The sequence below is a fragment of the Pieris napi genome, chromosome 2 (genome assembly GCF_905475465.1).
Source record: "Pieris napi chromosome 2, ilPieNapi1.2, whole genome shotgun sequence".
Taxonomy (NCBI): domain Eukaryota; kingdom Metazoa; phylum Arthropoda; class Insecta; order Lepidoptera; family Pieridae; genus Pieris; species Pieris napi.
In genome coordinates this window covers 7,570,359-7,596,710 of record NC_062235.1, presented here as the reverse complement: position 1 = coordinate 7,596,710, position 26,352 = coordinate 7,570,359, and the positions used below count along the sequence as shown (strand labels likewise).

At 32.1% G+C, this 26,352-nt stretch overlaps 2 protein-coding genes across 9 annotated transcripts in view; one reads left to right on the top strand and one right to left on the bottom strand.

The window, feature by feature from the left end:
- The window catches only part of LOC125062729 (endoribonuclease Dicer), a 45,457-nt gene extending 26,027 nt beyond the window's left edge, over positions 1 to 19,430 (bottom strand). For 2 of the 7 annotated variants that reach the window (XM_047668827.1, XM_047668859.1), the window contains exons 1-17: positions 19,297 to 19,430; positions 18,828 to 18,943; positions 18,625 to 18,752; positions 14,412 to 14,522; positions 14,056 to 14,230; positions 13,665 to 13,791; positions 12,704 to 12,890; positions 11,517 to 11,695; positions 11,051 to 11,175; positions 10,376 to 10,592; positions 9,651 to 9,769; positions 7,550 to 7,660; positions 6,999 to 7,111; positions 2,691 to 2,793; positions 1,459 to 1,628; positions 783 to 895; positions 193 to 325 (exon numbers count right to left, since the gene is read on the bottom strand). In XM_047668827.1, the coding sequence (XP_047524783.1) occupies positions 193 to 325; positions 783 to 895; positions 1,459 to 1,628; positions 2,691 to 2,793; positions 6,999 to 7,111; positions 7,550 to 7,660; positions 9,651 to 9,769; positions 10,376 to 10,592; positions 11,051 to 11,175; positions 11,517 to 11,695; positions 12,704 to 12,890; positions 13,665 to 13,791; positions 14,056 to 14,230; positions 14,412 to 14,522; positions 18,625 to 18,752; positions 18,828 to 18,924 (2,208 nt within the window). In that variant the 5' untranslated portion in view covers positions 18,925 to 18,943; positions 19,297 to 19,430. Of the gene's footprint in view, positions 1 to 192; positions 326 to 782; positions 896 to 1,458; positions 1,629 to 2,690; positions 2,794 to 6,998; positions 7,112 to 7,549; positions 7,661 to 9,650; positions 9,770 to 10,375; positions 10,593 to 11,050; positions 11,176 to 11,516; positions 11,696 to 12,703; positions 12,891 to 13,664; positions 13,792 to 14,055; positions 14,231 to 14,411; positions 14,523 to 18,624; positions 18,770 to 18,827; positions 18,944 to 19,183; positions 19,203 to 19,296 lie in introns of those variants that run through there. The other 5 variants (XM_047668868.1, XM_047668876.1, XM_047668842.1 and 2 more) reach the window with 4 other exon arrangements.
- A 3,295-nt stretch (positions 19,431 to 22,725) lies between these two features.
- LOC125061228 (PRADC1-like protein) lies at positions 22,726 to 25,709 on the top strand. Of its 2 annotated transcripts, none has more exons than XM_047666559.1 (5): positions 22,726 to 22,859; positions 23,115 to 23,251; positions 23,350 to 23,465; positions 23,693 to 23,818; positions 24,097 to 25,709. In XM_047666559.1, exons 1-5 carry the CDS (start codon positions 22,799 to 22,801, stop codon positions 24,266 to 24,268), a joined length of 612 nt encoding a protein of 203 aa, XP_047522515.1. In that variant the 5' UTR covers positions 22,726 to 22,798; the 3' UTR covers positions 24,269 to 25,709. The 2 variants fall into 2 exon arrangements, with proteins under 2 accessions (XP_047522515.1, XP_047522506.1); XM_047666550.1 differs by having other exon boundaries at positions 22,728 to 23,045.
- Positions 25,710 to 26,352: the final 643 nt, after the last annotated feature.

The window sequence follows — 26,352 nt, the reverse complement described above, 5'->3', positions numbered from 1 at the left end:
TTATTTATTTTAAGTATTTTTAGCACCCTTTACTGGGTCGAAATAGCAATCGTAAGGTTTTTTATGATTTTTAACTATATATAGCGCCGATAAAGAAATATGACAAATGAATGTAAAAACAAGACCCAGAAAAGATTGTATTGAATAATTTTTAATCTCCTTCGGTTTTTTACACTGGGTAAAAAGACATACCACTTTCTTGTGCTTGCGAACGCGTTTTTTTGTGCCAGCGAGTGGTGTCCCGTCTTTATTATCTTCTTTGGGGTCGTCCCATGGCCAATTAAGGAAACACTGCTTTATATCCTCTTGTTCGAATTTTATTTCTCTGAAATGTTTATATTCCTCTATTTAAGCACTTTTTAAAACTTATTTAGAAACATACAGCATTCCTTTTTGTGCAGAATGCCAACCGGCAAAGCGATTCGATTATACGAAATAATAGTACTTATTTACTACGCAACATTTAATTTATTCACAACAATTATATATTTATGTCAAATGATACGACAGGAAAGACTTTACAATAGTATGTGTGGAAAGAGTTGAATACAGACAGACAGATAAGGAGCCAAAGATGGTATTTGTTGCCATGGTTACCATTATTTTTATATAGATTTTTTAAGAAACGCACACATATACATTTACATACAATTTCACAGGTTGTAACTATGTATGTCATAGTTTTTTGCTTTAGCATGGACCAACAGATACATGTTAAAAGTGCAAGAAATATTTAAGACACAATTTGAAAGAAATAATAGATAATTAATTTGTAAACTCACCCATATGTTTTTGGGAGAAGGTGCTGATCAAATTCTTTAGCTAAATATAACTTGACACAGGCTTTTAATGCGGCCGAACGCTTCGCCGTTTTAACACTATTATAGGGGTCGCCCTGGAAAAAGCATATTTTATTTTAACTAATAGTCCTAGCTGAGATGAGAAAAGTTTTTGAAGTTATACTTATTTTGGCGCGTTAGGGAAAAATGATGAGAGTAAATTTTTACGATGCGTGCGCACACCGTCACAAAAAACCGACACCCTGAAGTTAGCTTTAGTCAACGTTTTAGTTTTTTTTGTGATATTTAAATAAACTTTATTGAACTAGATAATGCGTTATAATAAAACTTTCAATGTATTAAATATACCTTTTTTCTACAAAAGTAGAATACAATTTTTAAAAAGATTTTTATCTTATTACGCCAAAGAAGTATAACTTCTAACACGTGTACACACATACACACACGTATTCTTAATTTTGTTTAAATTTAAGTTTTTTTATCGCTTTTTACTCTAATATAATGTTAAATAATGTATCATTTATTATGTAAAGCAATTGAGATTGGTTGACTTTTTGTGTGATATCTATTATATAATAATTTTGCGACAGTTGAGATCAATTTGCCGTTGATTCTATTTTCTTGTTAAAGTTTATTGAGTAACGAAATAATGGTTTACCTTAATCGGTTCTTTGATGGAACAAGCTATTGGCATCACGATGGTGATAACCGGGTTCAATTCAACATATTCTAGTATCCACATCGGAGTGAGTAGCGTAAACTGGTCGGTAGGTAGGCTGTTACAGTACCGATGTAAGAGACTAATGGCTGATGTTGCGAATAGGCGATCTAAGACATAGACATAACACTAAAGTTCAAAGGTAACGTTCATAATTCGTTGTGTATTTAGTTCAAACGAATAATAATTTAATTAGAATGATTACGTAAGTAAAAATAGGAGCTGTAGTGCGTCATTCAAATAATATATATATATACATATACCAATAGCGCGACAACCTTTTATGTCTGGGCCTCATTATCTTATCTTAATATATATAAATTACGTGTCACGTTGTTTGTCCGCTATGGACTCCACTACCGAACCGATATCAATCAAATTTGCACACCGTGAGTAGTTTGATCCAACTTAAAAGATAGGATAGCTTACATCTCAATTTATACCCGCAATGTAATTTTATTGCAAATTATTTGTTTATTATTTGACACAATTCTAACAGATGGCGCAGTGTTGAAAGTACCAACGTTTCACATAAGCTACAATTTAATGGCCTCCAAAAACGCATGGTGATCCCCATGACTGTATTTTCCTGCCGTTCCTTTGAATAGTTTACTACTATGTCATATTACAAAAACCTTAGCCACAGCAACGCTTGGCCGAGTCTACTAGTTTCTGTATATGTTCTGTGATCACTTCTAAAAGGATATTAGGGTATCAACATTCTGGCCTGACACAGTCGACTTTTCGGGTCTAAGGTGTGCCTATTTCCTCACGATGTTTTCTTTCATCGAACGAGTTAGCTAAATAAAACAGAAATCCATTGGTGCACAGCCAGAGATAGACCCTACGACCCAAGGAATGAGAGTCCCACGTTGAAACCACTAGGCCCACACTGCTCATAGAAATTCAAATCACAAAGATGATTACATCATACAAACGAAGATTTGCAGTCGAAAATAAAAAAAGGAATTCCTACCCTACAAATATACTGTGTAATTTGATCTCACCATACATTTAGAAAAACAAATATATATACATATCTATAGTCAATATAGATAGTAGTAGATGCAGCACATATTAGTAACATAAGTGTGGCATCTATCGCCTACCTGCTATTAGTAATATTAATAAATCAGTCTGTCTTAAGTCAATTTCTCTTTATGTATACTAACTTCCATTCGCGGTGACGAAAGGTGGTATATCATCATCTTCATAAGCTGCTTGAACTTCCTCTTCAGTTGGCGACGCTCGATCTTTAGCATTACCCATAATTAACTGTAATGGACAACAGTTATCCAGGGTTATAATAATTAATAATAACTCATCAATTTATGGATAAGGTATAAAACTTTGAGCAAAGTTTAATGGCGAGATAATTTGTTTTAGTATACTTAGATTAGACTGGTAGGTAAGTCTAGCGACTAATTATTACCATAGCTTAAGACTTTAATGCCTAAAATGACACTACTAAGGGGGCGTCCATAAATTACGTGAGGTGTTTAAGGGGGGGAGGGGGTCGAGTCAAATCTCATTTAATCTTACGTTGGAGAGAGGGGGGGTCTCGGCAAATATCACGCAATTTTTTTCTGGTTGAATTTTTTTTAATAAAAATGGTTGATCCTAAAGGCTATCTCTGCAACTTCCCGCTAACTCCATTAGTCCGGTCAATTTAGACATCCAAGGTTACAATAATTCGCACTTGGCTGAATATTGGTATGATTGCTCAATACACTATTATAAAGGAAATGTGAAAAGTCCTCATCGATCCGGCACGTGCAAAAAAATTTACTCGGGGTCCAAGATCACAAAAACGGGTTTTCGCGATTTTCAGCAAGATGGTAAGTTTTATCATAAAATTAGTTTAGACAAAAATTGTAGATCAGATAATTATCTATAAAAAATGTCTGAATACTTTTTTTCCTAAGAGCCACCGTTTTTGAGATATAACGATTCAAAAAGTTGAAAGAGTTGTAATCGTCATAATATGCACACGTTTCCAAGCTACCTTTGAGGTTGTGTACTTAGCGCGTTTTTTTTAAATGTGGTTTCCCCGGTAGGCCTATTCCACTGATCTTTTATGACTCTGTTTAATTTGAAACTATTGAATAACTGTAGATATTGACAAGGGTTGAAAATGATGAAAGGGATGTAAATTACAAAAAATAAGAAAATTTATCCGTCTGAATCTAAATCATCATTAACTTCTGCTTTCTCTTGTTCTTGTTCTTCTTCTCTTCCTTCTCCTTCTTCTTCTTCTTTATCTTCTTTTTTTTTATATAACGGGGGGCAAACGGGCAGGAGGCTCACCTGATGTTAAGTGATACCGCCGCCCATGGACACTCTCAATGCCAGAGGGCTCGCGAGTGCGTTGCCGGCCTAGAACGGCCGGTTGCGTTTCTTCATTCTGGGTGTTAATAAATTGTCCCAATAATGACACATCGCATGTCTCTTCGTCAACATCAAATGAATCTTCAATTGTTGGCAATTCAACATTGGAGCATGACCTGCCTTGACAGTTAGTACATGCTACAGAACAAAACAGTCCAACTTTTTTGCAACCACATTTAGCACTATCATCCCTTTTTACAGTTGCAAAAAATGGTGTATAGTAGTTTTTCTGGTGCAGGTGGAAGTAAAGTCTGAACTGGCTCTAATGAATTGTCGACCAAGTTCCAACCCCAGTCTTTTGGGTCTAACTGATTACCAAGCCACACTTGAACTTGGTAATATACCCGAAAAAGATGTTGATGAGCAGCCGCTGAGGTTGGAGGAAGACATGCTAACTGCACTTGTTTTTTATTTCGAGTATTTTTAACGAAACATGCATATCTGAATTTATCTAAGCACGTAATTTTTTTAGGAGCACCATACATAGCGAGAAGAAAGCGAATTCCGTTGGTGATAACTTCTTGTGAGTTGAATTACTGTTTTTAAAAACTAAAAAATAGGTTACAATAAACACGTGTTTTCACTCCAGAGCGATGTTGCTGAGAGTTACACTGGCGTAAAAAATAAAGGACTGGGTTTTTTTTACCCGAAATTTTCATATTTTATATGTGTAAGTCACACTGACCGATAGAACGATATTTTTGCTTGTATTACGGCTTCAGTGATGTATATACGTGGTGTACTTATACATATTATGACGATTACAACTCTTTTAACTTTTTGAATCGTGATATCTCAAAAACAGTGGCTCTTAGGAAAAAAAGTAGTTAGACAATTATCTGATCTGATTTTTATAGATAATTATCTGATCAACAATTTTTGTCTAAACTAATTTTATGATAAAACTTACAATTTTGCTGAAAATCGCGAAAAACCCATTTTTGAGATCTTTGACCCGGAGTAAATTTTTTTGCACGTGCCGGATCGATGAGGACTTTTCACATTTCCTTTATTATATTATATATTAGTGTATTGAGCAATCCTACCAATATTCAGCTAAGTGCGAATTATTGTAACCTTACCCCTATTTTTTAGTCTAATTTGACCGGATTACATACCTAAACGCTCAACATTACACTTATTTTGTTTTAGTCGTAAATAAAAGCTTACATTTTTTTTCTTTTTACAATAACAATCCAACGCGTTTACGTAAGAAACCCACGTTTTGAAAAATCTCACGTGAGATTGGGGGTTGGGGGAGGGGGTTGAATAAAATCTCACGACATCTCACCAGGGGGGAGGGAGTCACAGAAAATTTTAAAAAACACCTCACGTAATTTATGGACGCCCGCTAAGATCTGTGTCTAAAATAAAAAATATCTGATCATTAGTACTGCAGGTGAACATAGAGAAATAAAGTATTTAAACTAACGTTTGGATAAATCTACATAGGGTGTTTTCGCGGGATATACATTTCTTTCATAATATTTACTTATAATTGAAGTAAGCTATCGTTAAAACACAAAACAATTTATTAGCTTAACCCATTGATATACAAAAAACCCAAGATGCACAGTCTCGAATAAAAGTAACGCTCGAAAGTGTCCCGAAACACTATTTCTGTCCCTTTCTATAACAGTAGGTCTATAACAGTATATGTTACAAGCATATATTATTGCAAAATCAACCTTACGCGAATTGCTTAAAGTTGTTATTACAACGCAGTGTATACGTACTTAAAGCAATAAAATTTTACGACCGACCGTGGTCGGTAGGACAAGGTATTGAGTGGAGTCGAACATGACTTTTTTATTTACAACTATTTAACATAATTTTAAATTTATCCGACTTTTCGGGTGCTTTACAGCGTGCGTGGTCACGGTGACTGAAGACAAAAGGTGTTGGATGTTAAATAGTTGTAAATTTATAATAATACGTAACTTTAATCGGGTTAAAAAGTTTTTTCTTTAAATTAAAAAAAAATGTTAAATTGGCTACCTCCTGACCTACACTTTATATAGCGTAAATATATTTGTCAAATCCTACATACAAAAAAGTTCAAAAGTACATAAATTTATTTATAAAAAAAAACACAAATAAATAACATCGACTCCACTTATTAGACGCGAGACTATTTGAAATGAGCGCACAATTTAGAATGTTGCGCTCATTTTTTGAGGACGTTTTTTTGACGTTGAGTGTGCATCTTGGGTTTTTTGTATATCGATGGCTTAACCAGAATTGGCCCGCCTTATAAAACACTTGTATCTCTGGTATCTAACAGGGTACTCTTTTTAGTCCCACATCTCATAACTAGACCACATATTGGTATGTTATCTAAAGCTGACGGCTTCAACACATGTAAATGTGTAGTGTCTGTGGATAAGCGCGAGGCGTCTTGTCACACTGAATATGCATCATGAAAAGACTGTCCGTCTCTCTCGCGCTCGGTCAAGCTTATGAGTATAAAAGAGACAGTTATTGTTTTGCTACTGTTTATGTTGATCTTTACTGTACATGTTGATCTTTTTTCTCATTATTATTTTGCCTGTGATTGTTTACTTATTTGGTTCAAGGTTAGAATACTTTGAAAAAAATGTCTTATGAAATATATTCCGTCTAAACATTAACAGGACAATCTCGTGAAATGGTGTACAATGTTTTTAATTATTTTAAGCATCCTAATAAAAACAGTTTAATGAAAAATTGTAATTTCTAATTTGAAATCAGATGCGACTGGTGTTTCTAAGAGGAGTATTGAAAAGTAAAAGTGAAGTGTGTTGAGCTAGATGGAGCTTATGTCGAAAAATGAAAATTTATTTACACAAACTACTCTTTTACGTTCTTGGTCGGGCTTAAAACTTTTGGATCCACCCACGTATGTACATAATATTATTTATATGTATTTGACACATTTTTATTTATTTACAACCCACTCAACCTTACTTAAAACCAGAGTAGACCAAATATAGCTTGGCAAAAAAAGTTATATTTTTAAACATACTGTATAGTGAAATTGCATTAGTGAGTACTGTGAACGCGCCAGCTTTCGATAACCGACCTACACGTATTATCAGACATAAATAACTGACCTGTTGAAGGCAACTTTCTAATGTCTGAAATCCATAATATTTACTTTGAAACTTCTCAATTTCCGTTTCATTCACCATCATAATATATTTTGATTCCCTGTTCCTTGCACGACCTATAAAAAATACATAAACATCAATCTAAGAAAATAAATATAAACAAATTCTATGGAATTAGAAAACCCATTTGGGTTGGTGGGCCAGAAGAATTGATTAGTAATAATAGTAGAGCGAAAGAATGTTTGAAAACGTCTATATATTATTGGAATTTTTAATTTAATATGTAATTTTATTTTATTTTAAAAGGCACACTAACGAAACACATACAGATAACACATGACATAAAAAACAAGATACATGCATGTGCATCAATAGCAAATGTGCACAACATTTAGAGGGAAACATTACAATGATAAAGAGAAAATAACTTGAACATTAAAAGTAAAAAAACAAACTAGATTAAAAAATACAAACGTGCAATTTATAAATATAAAAAAAAAGAAAAAAAAAACTAATTTGCAATTATCACTATTGGAGTGGCTGCAGTATCTTACGCTTGAAGACATGGAGACTGTCATTAAATGGATCTGCTTCGCATGTACTCCGAGCGTCGTTTAATGTCGATAGAGATGTGTGTGTTTCATTACAACCGACGTTGGTCCTCGCTGCCCGAACGTAAAAAAGGATTGATGCGTTTCTTGTGTTCCTCTTTAAGAGGAAGTTGACTTGACTTAAAACATTAGGTAAATCTACCAAGTTATTTAAAATTTTGTAAACAAATATAATATCGATAACGCGGCGTCTATCGCGGAGTGATTGCAAGTGAAAGAAATAATTATTATTATTTAATCTAATGTTATTATTTAATCGGCATAGATGTTTGGAGAAATGGCGGTTAATTCGTTCGATTCTGTCAACATGGACAGAATATTGAGGGTTCCAAACAAGACTACCATATTCCAAAATACTACGGACCAGAGAATTGAAAAGTATGATTTTAGGCTTTATATTTCTTCATTATTATCAACAAACACTAAAGCATCAATGTAATGTAATAAACATTACACAAAGCGACATATATGTCGGGATTCTAGCCACAGATTGTTACATTCATACGATAAATTATACATATTTTTAAGCTAATAAATTTTCCTCTGAAATTGATCCCTTCCACTTCTCTTACTCACAGCCACAGACCTATCTTTGTCCAAAATTTGCAATAACTTATCATTTATATCTATTGCTTTTTAAATCACATATTTATAGATTGTAAGAATTCTGTTAGTTTGAAATAGTTATTAATATAAATCAAGCTGTTTGCTTAAAAGGGTGTAAAACAAATTATTATTGCTTTTACGGTAATGCCAGTTGGTAAACCTATTTAAATAAATAAATAAGTTTCTTACCAACAATTAATATGAAAGGATATGGCGTGCGTTATGAACAAATAAAAATTACTAGTAGCCTGTGTGAAATGAGAACTAACTTGGGATTTAAGGTATAGTCCTTTTCATGAAAGAAGGCCCGCGGAGATTTTTGGAACTAAATTTGACAGGTCGGCCATGTTGTCGTTCGTCGATGTTATCAAGTTCGTTTGTTTTGGTAGATTTTTGTGAGTTTTTAACAAGCTTAGTGCATTTTAAAGATTGTTTACAATGCCAAAAGTTGTAAAAAGTTCGGCTCGAGAAATGATATTGAAGGTTGAATGATAAAGAATTCTGTGAAGCGGAACAAAAGAATCAAGGTGTTTTAATACCACTAAACAATGTTCGGAAGAGAGTCGCCGCCATAACAGGTACTTTTTAGAGTTGCCACATAATAATTTTTGCTGTATTGAAATTGAACAAATACATAACGAATGAAACTAGGTAACTGAAATTAAAACATATATTACATAGTATATAAGCATTATAAACTTAAAGTTACTATTATTTTCAATTGTTCATTATTTAATTGCAGGTGTGTCAGAGAGAACTGTAACAAGAATTACAAATAAAGGTATAACAGCGGCGAGTACTTCGAAAAAAATTGTCACCCCGGGGAAGAGTCGCCCGCATCCGAAATAGTGTCAATATAAAAAAGAACGTGATACTGAAACAAAATCTGATTTCCATTCACTCTTCAGACAGTGATGTTCCTATGGCCGCTGATCACAATTATTCAATAAAACTCTGAATAAAAAATTGTAATGCTTTTCTTTACCCTATTTTCTCATCTTATCCCTGTAAGTAGGTAGAACACCGCTTATATAAGTAAATAAAAAAGTACTTTTTACATAACAGAAATATTGTTTCATCGAAGTATGTAGAAAATAGTATTATGTATTTGATAAATTAAATATTCTAAATGTAAAATAAGTAATTTTTTTACTCATAAATGGCAACATTACGTCACGCGATTACAGCGCTGCGGCTGGGGGGATTTCTTTCATGAAAAGGACTATACATCCCTTTGCTCTATTGTTATGTTAGATTACATTATCGAAGTTTTCAAACAGATGTTTTTTGAAAATATTCTATAGACTATACAGGATAATGTAGGATTCTAATGCAGTAATTAAGGCCCGGTCAAACCAAACAAACAATTAAATCTTTTCTCTTCATTATATTAGTATAAAAAAGGAATCAGAAAGTCATTTTATATTTTTTTAATTACCTTTGCTTTGTATATAAGAGCGATAGTCAAGCGGCAGGTCAAATCGCACGACCAGGGAGCATTGTGGTACGTCCACACCCTCTTCTATCACCCGTGTAGATATTAGGCAGTTCAAGTCCCTGTATAGAAATTGCTTATAAATGCGTAACTTAACCTTTTACAATTCAACCACATCTTGTATGCGTTTCAATATTATTATCTTAATATATAAAAATTACGTGTCACGTTGTTTGTCCGCTATGGACTCGGACACTATTTAGGAAAATATCGGAGTCTAGTATCAAAATCTTTCCTTTGACACACGTGAAATTTGTAATATGTATATATTCTCTTCATTATAAGTCTAATTTAAGTGCACAAAAGCGCATCTTTATATTAAAAATATTTTTTTCCGAGTCTATTTTATACAGATGTTTTGTTATTCATTAATATACTAGAATATCAAGTCTGATTTGATATTTGATCTGAGATTTTTTCTTAATCTTAATATATATAAATTACGTGTCACGTTGTTTGTCCGCTATGGACTCCTAACTCCTGTTCTCCTACCGTTTCCCTTGAATAGTTTGCTACTAAGTAATATAACAAAAACCTTAGCCACAGCAACGCTTAGCCGATCTGCTAGTAATTATTATATATTAAACAATTTTAAAGTGGTTTATGTAGTTTTTGACTTTGATTGTGTTTCAGATTAATAGTCACACAGAAACATAAGTTACACGTACCTATTTTTAAATTTCAGCAACGCCTGATTACTGAGTTTCTTAGCGTAATGCTGTTCTCTCGTGTTATTAAAGGGGTTCACGTTAAATCCCACAATAAAATCGTGTTTAAGAAAACCGAAGTCTTCGGGGTTTGATTTTTTTACGGCTTTGAGTAAATTGTATAAAATCTTCGAAGTGAACCTTTGCTGTGTAAATATGATTGCAGATAATGGTTTATCTGAAAAGAGAAGGCCATACATAAGTTACATTGACTGCTATTTACTTTATAGATATGCTAATCGACGTTTATGATAGTAAAATAAATTGCTGTTGACGATTAACATGTTTTAGTTGAAAGTCAATTTGGATAGGTTAAATAAGTATTTTTTTTAATGTTAGCGGGTCAGAAAGTTTAATCAAGACTACAAAAACACCTTAAAAATCCAAATATTACACGAAATAAGTACTAAAAATTTAAACTACGCTCCAGTAACAAGCGCCACACATTTTTAAAAAGCGTTAATAACCAGCGTAATTGCAGCGTCATCTATCTCTACTTACAAGTGCGTTCGAACCCGACTAAATACAAATAGATTTTACATGTGTAGATTTATTGCCTTAATTTGCAATTTGCTGTTATATTTTGTATTGTACTATCGTGTTGCGTGATCACAAAGGAATATTTAATATTCTTACCGTTTTCGGTCACTTTATATTCTTTCAAAATATTTAACAAAACTTTAATTTTAGGCGATGAATGCTTAATAATCTTCGCATATCCCTTTTCATCGTCCATTCCCTCTAATAATACGAGTTTTGCCCTGAAATTTAATAATTTTAATGTCATACAAGAATTACCATCTTTATACTGGACTTACAAAATATATCGATAACATGATTCTCTAATCTCGCATCGTACTATGAAAACTAATACTTTGTATAGATTACTATACGTATTCTATTCGAACTTTGTGCATGCATGCACAAGCGTCTAGTTCCAAGTATGACCACTTAAGTATTCCGAAGAAAGATGTATTTTGGCATTACAGAATTTTCAATGCGCAATTCAAAATCTAGTCATGCACAGTTTCATATACAACTTTAATTTCTTGCTATAAAATATCTGAAATCTGTTTAGAAGCTAGTAAAACGTAGTATTTACTCTGTGCAGCCCGTTATAGTGAATTGGTACAATAATTCTTCTTCGCCGGAAAGTGCTCGTCGTTTTAGCCGTTCGAGTAATATCGTATACGCTATAATGCACAGGGCCCCGCCGTACGCACCCATTTCATCGATATGCAACGACATGGATGTCACCATATTCGCCAACTCCCGTTGAATCTAAAATTATATATTTAAAACCGTTAAGATCAACCATTCATAAAAACTAAATCTGTATCATAAAAAAATATATATTTAAAACCGTTAAGATCAACCATTTATAAAAACTAAATCAGCCTAATTAGGCTGTAATTACTTTCGGACATACATTAAGATGTGATAAAAAGAGATGAATATTAAATAGTCCCTGAGTCGAGATGTTGGATATATCTTTAGCGGTCGGAATAACTCATAATGTGACGTCATGGCAGTGACTGTTACCATACATTGTAGATGTCGCTACAAGCTCAATTAATAACACGTTACAGTTACGTTGTACATAATTTGTTATCTATTCGGAAAAAAGCGATATCTCAAAATTGATATTTGATCATTGTGTATGTTTGAATAAATTATCGGCCGGTTACTGAATTGAGAACACCGGCGTTTTTTAAAAGTAGTTTTCATATTAAGCATACAAAATAAGACGGAAATAGCTGTCACTTCATCAAAAAGTACTAGCTGCCTTTGGCAGGAACCAGCATAAGAGCTAACTTTACATCTACGATGATATTAGGATTCCTGTTATATGAAAGTTAAAAAATAAAGCTTTAGTGTCAGTGAACAGTTACAAAACAAAATTTTAGTAGTGTTATAAGACAGTATTTTAAAATCAAATTCAGTTTAAATTATACTTAATTAGATTAATCTTAAGCTAAAAATACCTTAACATTAATGAAGTCAGAATCTTTATCAATCCAATTTAAAAACTTGCCGAATTTGTACAAAAAATGTTTTTTTTATTGAACAGGGGGTAAATAGGTCACTTGATGTTAAGTGATACCCCCTAAGATAAGACTCGAGTACGTTGCTGGAAGAATTGGTACGCTCTTTTCTTGAAGGACCCTAAGTCAAATTGGTTCTGATATACCTCAAAGACCTGCTGGTTCCATATAGTGGTGCTGCTTGGTAACTTCAACAAATAAAAAGTCTATAGACCTTGTACTTATTAAAACGATTTATACGGACCTTATTAGGATTAGAAGATATGTCCCGCTGTCCATGTTGCAATTGGACATTTTTTTTCACTACTGGTAATTTATAGTTATGGATTAAATTCATCAGTTTCAGTAAAAGCTTTTTGGCCTCCGTCTTGGCTGAAGTAGGGGACGATGGGCAATAGCACTTTAATATTTCTTGCGGGTTTGTCGAGTGACTAAAAACAAAAGACGTTTAGGTAAACGCAGGTCGCAGCGAGTTTTTACGCTATAATAGGCTAAAATTTCGGTCTTTTATTTTGTTAACTCTCATTTATTCATCTAAATCATTCACAAGCAGTTCCTTGTGAATGAGTATGCACTATGCAGTTGTAAAGGTACAACTGCAGCTGCAACTGCTGCTATAGTAAAAAAAATATTTTTTGAAACATTGTCTGTTTTTACATGCTTTATATTAGCTTCACCTGTATGTATGTATGTATGTAACCGACTCCTTTGGACTCGATGACCCACTTTAAACGGACAGATTTAATTCAACCTTTGTACACTTATAAAGAATCAGCGATAATATAATAATTTCATAGGTTTATCTCGAAAAAACAATGAAATTTTTTTTAAATCCACAAAGCAATACGATTAAATTGAGACAACACGTATTGCTGCTAAGACTAAAAAGTGGAAAATAAATATAGTTTAAAAAACTATAAAACACGCTTTTAAAGCATATCAAACTAAAAAGTGAAAAATAATTCCTAATTTAGGCTGAAAATGGTAATGAACAAAAAATACTGGTATTATTGTGAAAAAGCGTGGGTTGCTCGATAGACGAAAAATATGGCACAGAGTATATTTATTTATTTTAATAATAATTGTTAACCAACATTATTAAAATTCACATTCACTCAAACTGCGGCACCAACTTGGATAAATTCTTCACAGGTTGTTAGATAGAATTATTAATATATTTTATAATTATATATAATTTTACTCACTTAAAGATCTCTTGTACATTTTCATGAACTGTGGCTATAGTCGCTCGAAATGTCGTTTCGAGTTCCCGAAGTGTATCCTCAACTTTGTGTAACGTAACGTTACAATTTAGCAATGTTGCTGTTAAACCTATAATAGTGGGGTTTTAAAATCGATTGTATTAATTGCCTCATTAGGCTAGCGGTTAGTGTGTTCAACTCCAGATTTCGACGTGTACAATAATACATTTTTTATAGAAAATTATTTTTAAAAAATCAGTATAAGAAAAGGACGAAAATCGTAAAGAGTTTTGTATCGGCGACAAGTCCAAAACGTTTAGTTTGACCTAAATCGTATGGCATTTTTTATATATTCTCATGCTCTAGATTCAACCCAGACTGATAAATTACATACCTATTACTCTTGGTTGTTCTCCACATAATCCGTCAAAATGCCTCATAATTAACCTCATTGGATGTTCATCAACAGCATGGTGGCATTCATCAAAAATTAATAAATTTATATCTTCAAGCATGATGTACTTGTGTGTGAGCATATCATGTAATATTTGAGAAGTCATTATAATCACCTGAAATTATATTTTTTTAATTACTGACGCAACAGACGTTTTACCAAAATATTGTACAGCCTGATTCAATTCTAATAACATGTGACCATCAATTATTTATAGTTGAGTGTCTCACACTTAGTTTACAAATTACATTTTGGCTTTTGACCAAAACTAGAAAATTAAGACATTATATGCTTACTTGATATTGAGAAAGCTCAGAGTCCCATTTTATTTTGTTCCAATAATCAACTTTATCCTCTCCACTGTAGGCTCCAACTGTGACTGGACACATTTCTTCAATCACATGTTTCTGAAAAAAAAAATGATGACACAAACATTATTAAAACTATAATCTATGTTTGGTTATGGACTTGGGAGACACGTAGTCCTTATTCATTAGCCCCAACCATTTTATGAACACACATTTTTTCTTATTTACAAACCGCAATATACTTGGATGAGCTGTGATAGATTGCTTTAAAATAAATATAGTTCTTAACTACTAGACAAGCTTATTATAGAGCAGTGCACACAATGCAACCTGCACATAATACAGTAATGGTTTTTCCATTTTGTTAGTTGAAGCATCTATAATTCTATAGCCTACCCTAATCTATCTTTCCCAATTAATTCAGAAAAAAATCTGAAATAAATTGGTGTTTTCAAAAAATAAAACACTCTATAAGCTTTATAAAATTAGTAAAGTTAATTAAACAAATGGACTATTGTTTAGACAATAATTTATAATAGGATAGTACTTAGATAAACCAAGGAGAGTTTATTCAAAATATAATTAGTTTATAGTGGTACTTATATTGTAGTGGTTCATACGTAGTTCACTTAAAAAATCCTTATCACAGCTGAGGGTTTATGACTTTTGATAGTTAAATATTTTTTTATTTACATACATTTTATTCTTCACATTATTTTCTTTGAGAAGAGTTAATGGAAAATGATTTTGAAGGTGTATAAGTCAAAATAAATATTAGTTATTTAAAAACAGTTAAATTAAACTGGCCTATTTAATGAGTTATAAATATCGAATTTCTTAATATTATTTATAGTATGATAATTATTATTTATATATTTAAGTTCAGTTGTTACATGCATGGATAGAATGGCAAAAAATCAAGTAAATTTTGAATTGGGATCTAATCTGAATTATAGTTCTAATCCTGTGTCAATTTTGCCAGTTCTCAGTAAGGTGTTTGAAAAGTTAATGCTCAATGAAATGTTATGTCACTTCAATAAAAATACCATCTTTCATGAACACTAGTATGGTTTTACAGCGGGGAGTTGTACGACTGACGCCGGTGTTACCCTAATCAAGAACATTTGTAACGCTTGGGAGGAAGCGCAGGACGCAAATTAGTCAGAATCAATTGAAGATGGTGTTATTTGCAGACACATCATTGATTTTTAAAATAGATCGAGGGTCCCAAATCTTGACGACGTAAATAATTCTAATTCTTTCCGTAATAATTTTCTACTTATTGAAAAAAAAAACACATTTATTAGATTTACGATACCAAATGTGACATCATGTTGAACGGAGGAAAACTGGAATTTATAAACAAACAATATTTCTAGACATGACGGTAGACGACAAATTACAATGGGAACCTCATATCTCTTGCGAGCCAGCTGAGCTGCCTATGCCGTTAGGAAAATAAGACAGTTAACAAATGTAGAAACCGCGCGTTTGGTCTATTTTGATTACTTTCACAGTATAATGTTGAATGGGGCATTTTACTGTTGGGTCGAGCTGCAGACATTGAATCTTATTTTTATCTTGCAGAAGAGAGCTGTCAGGGCCATTTATAATCTACGTCGCAGTGGGGCCAAATCCTGAAAAGCTGGCCAAAAGTCTAAAAATAGAATTCAAGTTTCGGTAATTTCGAGCCGTGGGTTAAGTTGGGTAAGGGTCCGAAGGTCGAATTCTAGGAATGAGCGCGCCCAATCTCTTATTCCTACCATTGTAGGACAATAGAAAGAGGACCCTTAATCGAACTACGCCTGTCGTGAGAAAATATTTCAACGGTATATTCAAGAGGTCGTCAAATCTCTAAAAAGCAACCGATTTCTATTTTGTAAAATGGAATCAGTAGTTGCAAGTAGAAAATGATTATTTAACACAAAATCAATAATAATAGTTTATGCGATAACAATAACCGAATCATTTGTACGAAAATTAACGGAAGATTATTACAAAAAAATTTAAACACGAGTTAGGTAGTGACTAGTGAGCGAAGGCGAAAGGGTTTTTAAAAAACAAGTTGTATGTGTTTTCTCATTTCTGCTTGAAGAGCAAAGCAAGACTGATCTTTATTTATTATTCCAACTTACATCAAGACTTATCTTCTATACTTAAATAAACAAAGGGTTATATCTTAATCGTAATGGCTTCCTGACAAATACCAGGAAGTCATGTGTACAGTAATCTTATTACCTAATTATTCTAAGTAACAAAGGTGGTCCTTATGTAGTGACCTTGTTACGAGGACATAACTCACGTAGAGAAAAGTTTATAAATTCTGTAGAGATCTAAGACTTGACCGATATCATGTTGTGTATGGAGTTATTATTTAGTGACAAAAATCGAAACTAGCTGCCTCTGTCATAAGTACGAGTTATTGCAATGTAAAACAAATTTTCTGAATTTCGTAAACGGCGCGGAATGTTTTACTGTTTACTTTAAATTATTATTATTCTCCAATTTTAGGATTTGTTGCTGATGAACGTTAAGCATGTGGCCTGTCGAGAGGGGAATTTTTTTCCATATTGAAAGGTCATTTGAATGACGGAGCAACTGAAAAATATGCAGCGATTGAAAATTTCATGTCTGCTGAATTGCAATGCACCTTCGCTATATCAGACAAGGTAAAACCTGTCTTCCGCAAGTTGTTTCATGACTTTCGCAAAAAGTGGCAACAAACATCAAGAACTGAAAAGAAATTTTTGCAAAAATATTCTGAAAGGTTGAGCGTGTTTCTTTCGAAGAACAATCTTCAATAAAATCCCATGGCTAAAAAAATGGAAGACATTTTTAACGCTTATTATTAATATCCGATCCATTAATTTCGAGCTTTCGCGAACTGCCACGAAAAAAGTCAAAGTCGTTGCTACCAGAAGCAACTCTATTGATAGTTGCGCCACGTTTATCAGCAAGTACAACAGGAAGCTACAAGTTGAATCAACTGATTGTGAATCAAATTATTCTTCGGATGACGATGTATGAACTTCAAAATTAACCAATTTTATGTTTTACCGTATTATACAACATAAATATATATTTTATACTTTCTCCATAAGTGTTTTTTTTTCAAATCCGCCATTTTGTTTTTATTTTTAATTTTGATTCGTAATCAGCGACCTCGAAAACCCCCGAGGACTGACTTTCAGCCAAATTTATAACGTTTTAGACTTTTGGCCAGCTTTTCGGGATTTGGCCCCACTGTGCGTCGTCGCGAAATATTTAAAAAAAAAAATATTATGATAATGCCGTGTTGTATATGAATATTACGAATGTTAGAAAGAAACCACAAATATTTTTAGTAAAATAAGTGAAAGACATAATATTAATATTAGAAATAGAGATCAAATTGATCAACCGTCATTCAAATTAGGCAAAGTACAAACATCTTTTAGAGGGACTATACTAAATGTTACAATAAAATACCTTGACATTTAAAACTAAAACCTAAGAAAATTATAACTTTTATTAAAAATACATGTTGTAGACTAGCATATTAAAAATGCTGAAGATTATATTCAAGATAAAAATGCTTGGAAACATGCTGGTCCTGCTACATAAGGCAATCAAACTAGACAAAAGCAAATCTAGTTATATAGGTTTATAGTTCTTTTTTTAAAAAAAGGAATCAACTTTAACATAGCTCTCACTGTTTGACTGTATGTTTATTATTTATTTTCTTAGAAAGAATAATGTAATTATATTTGGAAATATGTAAGCATGTATCTACATAATAATATTATAGTTATCTGTTGCATTGTTTTTTATAACACCATTCCTATTTTATTTAGTATAGTAGGTTTTTTTTGTTCTCGGTACATGGTCTTCACATATCAAATCAATGTCTACAAAATATTGTAAAAGCTTTTAAAAGAGTATATGAAACTACCTTTTGGAAGGGGCAACTAATCACTTGTAATTTTGACTTTCAAAAGTGCCATTTTAATAGGCCTAATTGAAATAAATGATTAGATTTTTTTTTGTGTTACTCGCTAAAAATATGTACCACCATTGTTTAAAATATTACTTTGGAAAAGTATGTTGCCAAATAAAATATTGTTAAATTTATTTAATACTTAAATCCTATTATATATGTGATAATATAAAAGAAAGATACCTACTTACCAATCATATTATTATATGAAAATAAATTTATTACCTGTTGGTTGACCAATGGCACTGTGTTGACAAGAAAGAATGTTCTTTTACCACCTTCTCCCCATGGTTTTTTTAACTGATTCATAAATCTCTTAATAAGACGTGCAGCAATAAAAGTTTTTCCTGAACCTAAAATTTTTAATTTCCTTTATTAAAATGATAGCTAAGATAAATATAACTTTACAGTTTTCACAATTAACATACCTGTTGGTAAATATATAATTGTATTTTTTGTTATACATATTTCTTCAAGTTGTACTTGATATAATCTTGGTTGTAAAATTTTAGATCGAGAATCCATTATGTTATGTAAATTGTACCTGAAACATACAAGTATATTATAATTTAGTTTATAGCTTAATGAGCACATTTTAAATGAGTTATAACTGTCGTATATTACGTCAGAAATCATCGGTCAAGAAAATTTTAAAACAAAAGTTAATAAAGAAATAATTGTCACACTCAATTCCACACATGTGGTCCTAGTTTATACCGTCATAATAAACTTAGATAATTAAATGTTATTATTACAAATAAAATATGAAAATGAAACTATATACCGTAGAGTAAAATGAAATGGAACAACAGGATTTAATAAGTTGTTTTTATCAATTAATATATAATAATTTAATTGTAAAACCCACTATTAAGTTTTTAATTTGCAACAACTCACAATTATTTCCTCGCATCAACTGTTGCCTCACCGACGAATCACTTTAATAATAAAATTCGCACTCGATTTGTATTTGTTTTGACATTGTTCAATTTGTTATGTTTATTCGTTCCATTTTACGAAATGCTAATTTTTTCTCATTTATCTGTACTAACAAATTCGCCTTCTCAAATAAAATATATATTTTTTAAATATTATTCAGTAAATCCAAACAAATATTTTTAATTTGTAAGCAAAACTAATTTTAAGTTGTTTATTTTGACATTTTATTTAAATTACATATAATATAATACATTTGAAAAATGCGTGCAATGAAACGTTATCACGAATAATTATTTTGTCTATTCTTGGGCTATAACCCTTTACTTTAAAAACACCGTACACCACGTGGCAAACTTTAATTGGTTTAAATTATTTATGTTATATAAAATTTATTCTATTATCTATTTTAGTAGTAGTTAGGTAGTAACCCCTACAACATTTTCTCATTATAAGGCGGAAAAATACTACTAAAACGCGACGCGACGTGTCGTGTCGACACCCGATGTCCATCGTGCACATTACCAACACGCGACCCCACGACACGCTTGCAAATTCAGAAGTCATTTAGCTGATTTATTCCCCGCGCAATGTGCCAGCAAGTTTTTACCAATTTGAGGTTCAGATTCAAGGAATGTTTGCAGCGCCATGGTGCACACCTGGATGCTGTTATTTTTAAGAAATAAATTTCCCAGATGTCTATTTTACTTGAAATAAAAAATTGTATGTGTATTGTATTTAGTTTTTTTATTATATTTTTTTCAAATTCGCAAATCTTTCTGGCCCACCCTGTGTTTTCTAATAAACTGCATTGATTAGCAGGTTATTTGTATTAAACTAACAACATCCTAATTCCCTGTTTTTGGCCTTGTATTGAGGTAATCTTATGTCATATAAAACAGAATATTGTTTCACCAACTCAATTAATTGTTCGTCGTTCATTTCGCCAAATAAATCCAAAAATATCTAAGTATATAAATTGACATTCGTGTCAAAAACTCGAAAGCATTGACGCATGACGTCATCATCACAACATCCACAACACGCCGATCCAAATCGATTGGATGTTACCACGTGTGATCACATGGCGTGTTGTCTATGTGCATCTGACCATATTAAATATATGGGATTGATAAGTACTGACATGCATCGGATGGCGTGGTGTAGCGTGGCGTTTTGGTAGTATGTTTCCGCCTATAGTCCTTTTCATGAAAGAAGTCCCCCAGACGCGGCGCTGCAATCGCATGACGTAATGTTGCCATTTATGAGTAAAAAATTTACCTATATTATTTACATTTAGCAGATGTAATTTATCAAATATTATTTTCTGCATACTTCGATGAAACAATATTTCTGTTATGTAAAAAGTATATTTTTATTTACTTATATTAGCGGTGTTCTACCTACTTACAGGGAAGATGAGAAAATATGGTAAAGAATAGCAATACAATTTTTTATTCAGAGTTTTATTGCATAATTGTTGGGTAACGATTTTTTTCGAAGTACACGCCGCTGTTATACCTTCGTTTGTAATTCTTATTACAGTTTTCTCTGACACACCTGCAATTAAATTATGAACAATTAAAAATAATAATAACTTTAAGTTTATAATGCTTATGTAATATGTATTATATGTTTTAATTTCAGTTACCTAGTTTCATCACGTTATGTATTTGTTCAATTTCAAAAACGAATTTATATCATAAAAGTACCATCAATACAGCAAAAAATTATTAAATGGCAACTCTAAAAAGTACCTGTTATGGCGGCAACTCTCTTCCGAACATTGTTTAGTGGTATTAAAACACCTTGATTCTTATGTTCCGCTTCACAGAACTCTTTCACCTTTAATATCATTTCTCGAGCCGAACTTTTTACAACTTTTGGCAATGTAATCAATCTTTATAATGCACTAAGCTAGTTAAAAATTCACAAAAATCTACCACATCAAACAAACTTGATTACATCGACGAATGACAACATTGCCGACCTGTGAAATTTAGTTCCAAAAATCACCGCGGGACTTCTTTCATGAAAAGCACTATACTCAGATGAATCAGCTAGCGAAAAAAATCGGTTGTCTGTAAAGTCGGTTTACTGACGATAGTTGAACGTGACAACGTCATAAGAAACGCTGCCGAACGCGGAGGCCTCTTTGTAGGGATGTGAAAAAATAATCGAATATTAAAAAAAACGATTATAATCGATTTTTTTTAAAGTAAAAATCGTTTTTTTTACGCGATTTTTTATGCAGAATGTCACATTCTACCTCTTTGTCACTCGTTCCGCGCTCTTGCTTGCATTTCAAGTCTTAAATGGAACGGCTCAGAGCGAGGTAACGCCGCATGAGTCATGTTTTTTCGTGCGTGCAGCCGGCTCCATCGAATTATAAGACGTTGTCAGGTCAAAAAGTAGTTTTAGTTTTTTTTACCAACTACACAGTAAAGGTTTAATTGAGTTTATTTTCTGAGAGCTGTTTACATAAAGAAAAAACGTTAAGCATGGTCACACTGTGAACGCTCTATATTCAATATGAGAATCGTCACTCAACAGAACTAGGGATGTGACATTCTGCATTAAAAGAAATCGATTTTTTATTAATCGATTATTTTTTTAGCATGAAAAATCGATTAATAAATTATAGATGTTTCTTAAAAAAATAATTAATTTTTTTATTAATCGATTTTTTCCTAATTTTTGAGTTAATTTCAAAATAAACAGCCTAAAAATTTTATTTTAAATGTTTTTAATTATTCAACGAAGAGCGGTTCGAACCGTCGATGACCAATCCCTCTCCGAGCAGCTTGATCCTTTGGCGTTGCGTAGATATGTGGGGTCACTCTGCATCTTCTACCGTATTCACCATGGAGATTGTTCAGAAGAGTTGTTCGGATTAATACCTGCAGCTGAGTTTCAAGATGTCCGATCAGTTGAGGCAGAATACGAAATTCCACCCTTATCACCTAGACGTCCATCATCCCACAACTGAGCGTTTCTTAAGGCAGCATTTACCGCACACCATCACCATGTGGAACCAACTGCCCACTGAATTATTTCCGAACCAATTGGTCCTTCAAGAAAAGAGCTTACCAATTCTCAAAAGGCCGGCACCGCACTCGCGAGCCCTCTGGAATTAAGAGTGTTCATCGGCGGTGGTATCACTTAACATCAGGCGAGCGCCTTCTCGTTTCCCTCTGTACTAAAAAACAATTGTATTGAGTTTAAAATACGAATACAGTCACAAAACTAGCACTTTTTTGGGCACAGCGCGCTTTGTTATGGAATATGGAGTAGCCTGTAGCAACATTGATAACCTATCTTTATTATCTGCAGGCTTCTCAAATCTGTGGCCAGTATACATTTTTTTTTACAATTAAATTTGAACTTTTGAGTCTTATATTCAAATTTCAAACTATTCACTAATAACTAATCTGTGAATATAACCTAAAGAAATGAGGACATTATGTTATCAATGGAATTAAAAACAATTTCTTTAAAAGTTAAATGGTCCATTTTTTTAATAGGTAAATTGGCAATGTACAATAAAAATAGGAAAACCTATAGACTATTATTATTCTAAGCAATGTATTTACTTAACTTAATATAATATAAACGAAAAATAATGTGTTCTATAAAGGCGTACAACTGTACAAATTTTATTTTAGTAATTGTTTTTGCATTGCTAAATATAAAGCCAGTTTTACCTGGAGGTAAGTTACTACTTGACTATAATCTTTTTTTTCTGCCTGAAATACATATTATACTTTTACGATTTTCAGCAAATGATTTGCATTTTCATGATGGATCGTCGTCGGCTGATGTCATAGCCGGAGATATATTTTTTGAGATACTAGATCCGCAAGAATTGCGTTATTCATATAGAATACGACCTGCCAAAGATTTTGGTGCAACTTTTGTAAGTTTAATATTTCTGTTTTTAATATTTTTGTATCCTATTTTAAAATTATCTATTTCTCCCATACAAATATTTAAAGTAGAGGTATTTTTTTTCAGAATGGCAGCTTTCACATGACGAAGGCAAGATTAGTACCAACTGTACCTATAAACAGTTGTTCTGATCTTCACAATCAAGAAGACATCTCTGGAAATATTGCTTTAGCTGAGAGAGGGTAGGTATTGTACAATATTTAATAATTTAAAAAGAATCAGGTTATGCTTATGGAAGTAAATAAGCATTTAATTATTGTTCAATTTAGTCAATACTCTTTGGTCTATTTCTATTATTATTAATTTAATTATTTACATATGGATTTTATCTGTTATTCTTTGAGAAACACTAGTTCAGACCTTGATTCAAAGAGAAATGACTATAAAATAAAATTCAAGTTTTTTTTAGTGATTGCTCGTTTGTTTTTAAAACTGCCAAGGCTCAGCAAGCAGGTGCAAGGGCTATTATTATAACAGAGTCTGTTAACAAATGGGATGACGCATTGGATCATCTAATAGAAATGGTGGATGATAAGTAAGTAGAATAGACTTTTAGTAAAGTTCTTTAGTATGTAATAGAGGGTATGTAAAATTGATAGTCTGTTGCTTTTTTAACATTTTTTTAATGTAGTGAAAGAATTCTTAAAACAAGTCCTTTGACAGAAATAAATTGAAAATTTTTATTATCAGAATAGTTTATGTAGAATTTTTGTTCCATTGAACAATTTGTTTTCTTGTAAGCTAGTTAGGTTTGTTTTCAAATCAAATGTTGATGTTACACCATACAAAATTTATTTTTAAACCTATTTTCAGAATGGACATAGATGTCAATATACCAGCAGCTTTTCTATTAGGCCGTAATGGAGCTACCATTTTAAGAACACTTAAAAAGTTACATATGAAGTATGCTATAATAAACCTGCCAGTTAACATGACTTATGTTCCAATAAATAAAATGAACCAACCACCCTGGATAACATGGTAAATTTGATGTAATTAATTTAAATAAATTTTATCTTTATTTAGTATATACTGTATATGTTGCAGTCAACTAACTTAATTAGCTGTTCAATCAACAGCCTAGACTCTTAACTAAACAGTGCCGTTACTAGCGGCCTGAAAGATATTCAGCCAGTTTATCAAGCAGCTAGGCAAATTACTTGGATCAATGATGAATTATAACTTGCATAGCCTGTTGACTGTTAATTTAAATTTAGTTCCACTTTCTGCCACTCTCAAACTCGAAACGAAACTTTTCAAATGGCAAACCACAACTTTGATGGTGTTTTCTAAAGGTTTAATGTACAACCACAAGTACTATGGAAGAGTGTAGTGACAATTATAAAATGAATTTAGTGAAGAAATATTTTTTATATCAGATATTTCATCTCTTTTATTTCTGGTCACTCTATTGTATGATTGGCCTAAGCATTAGCCAGCCAGCCATATTTAATGTTGTTACAAATGCTACAGCTAAATATCTGTCAGGCCGCTAGTCAAACAGCGCTGTTTATTTAAAAGGCTAGGCTGTTTATTGAATGGCTTATTATACTGCAACATATACTTTTAAAAAAAATTACACTTCTTCATCAACTTGATTCAAGGTTCAGAACATGATTAATAAAATATGAATATCAATAGATGTCTGAAGGAAATAGGCACTTGTCACAATATTTGATGCTTGAATTTTTGCTCACTTTTTATTTATTTTCTATGGACAATAAGCTAAAAATAAAAGTTTGTTGACATTCTACATTAAAGGTGTTTATTATTTTAATTATTTTCTATCATTAACATATAACAACTAGAATCTCATATATAAACTCTTTTTAATTTATCTATAGATAATGGTACAACCATACAAGTTGTATGATTGAACCATATCTTCGAAAACTCAATGAAAACATTTAAATAGAATGAAAATCAAAGGTTAAATTTCCATTGAGAGTTGTTTGTTAATTTTAACTTAAAATATGACTTAACGATGGACAAATAACAGCTATAAATATAAGTGAAGTTTGCAATAACGATATTATTTTAATTATTATATTTATGTGTATGTTAAAATTGACTTGAATTTAAAATGTTTCTGGGATTGGGTACCCTAGAAATTCTAGTCCTGTCAATTTATGTATAATCTAAAGTTCATATAATAATATGGTTTTATGTAAATGACCCTTTAAGTAAACAACTTTACAGTCTTACAATGATGTTTTAGCAGTTAAAATAAGACGTAAATGCATTAAGTGAACTAAATATGGAATTTTCAAATAGGATCTATTTGGATAACATTCTATTATGTGCCTTGTACGGCTGTAAAATATTATTACAATATATTATTTGTGTGAAGTATAATTTATTATGTTAAAACATTCCCTTTATTGTATATAATGTGTGGTTTGTTAATATAAATTGTTTGAAACGTTTTTTTTTTTTTTTCACCTTAGCTATAAACGCAACTCAAGTATAGGTAACTCAACCAAGAGACTGTTGAATACAGAAATAATCAAATAGTAGACAATCATGGGGTGTAAATTTTTTAAAGAAATTAATAAACTTTAATATGGAAATCGACGGATTTCATTAAGAGAAAATTTCGGCCAGTAGTTTCTACTAGAATATAAATCTTATCCACTCTCCACCTTAAACTCCAACATTTCGTTCTTTTATGAGGTTCTCACGGATGGTAGGTTAACCAGCAGCGTTGGTATTGGAACGCTCTAAAGTCCAGACCGAGGGCGAACTTAATCACTGAATAACGTCTGATCAATCCAGAAGATTGGCAAATCTAGGCAATCTTCATGGCTTATCACTAATATCTTCCCCTTGCCATTGAGATAGTACTTTTGATGAATCCTAATTAAAGGAATTACAGCTGTATTCAGTAGTTTATCAAATTATCTTTATTGGTATATCTATATATCGAACGATGTAACTACGAATCTGAATGCTAGACTAGTTCACGCCACATATTAAGGAAAAAATTGTCTGTACTAAAATCTTTAAAAACCTAAGTATTGTTATATACTATCTCTTAACAAACAACAAGCTGTGCAAATAGAAAGAATC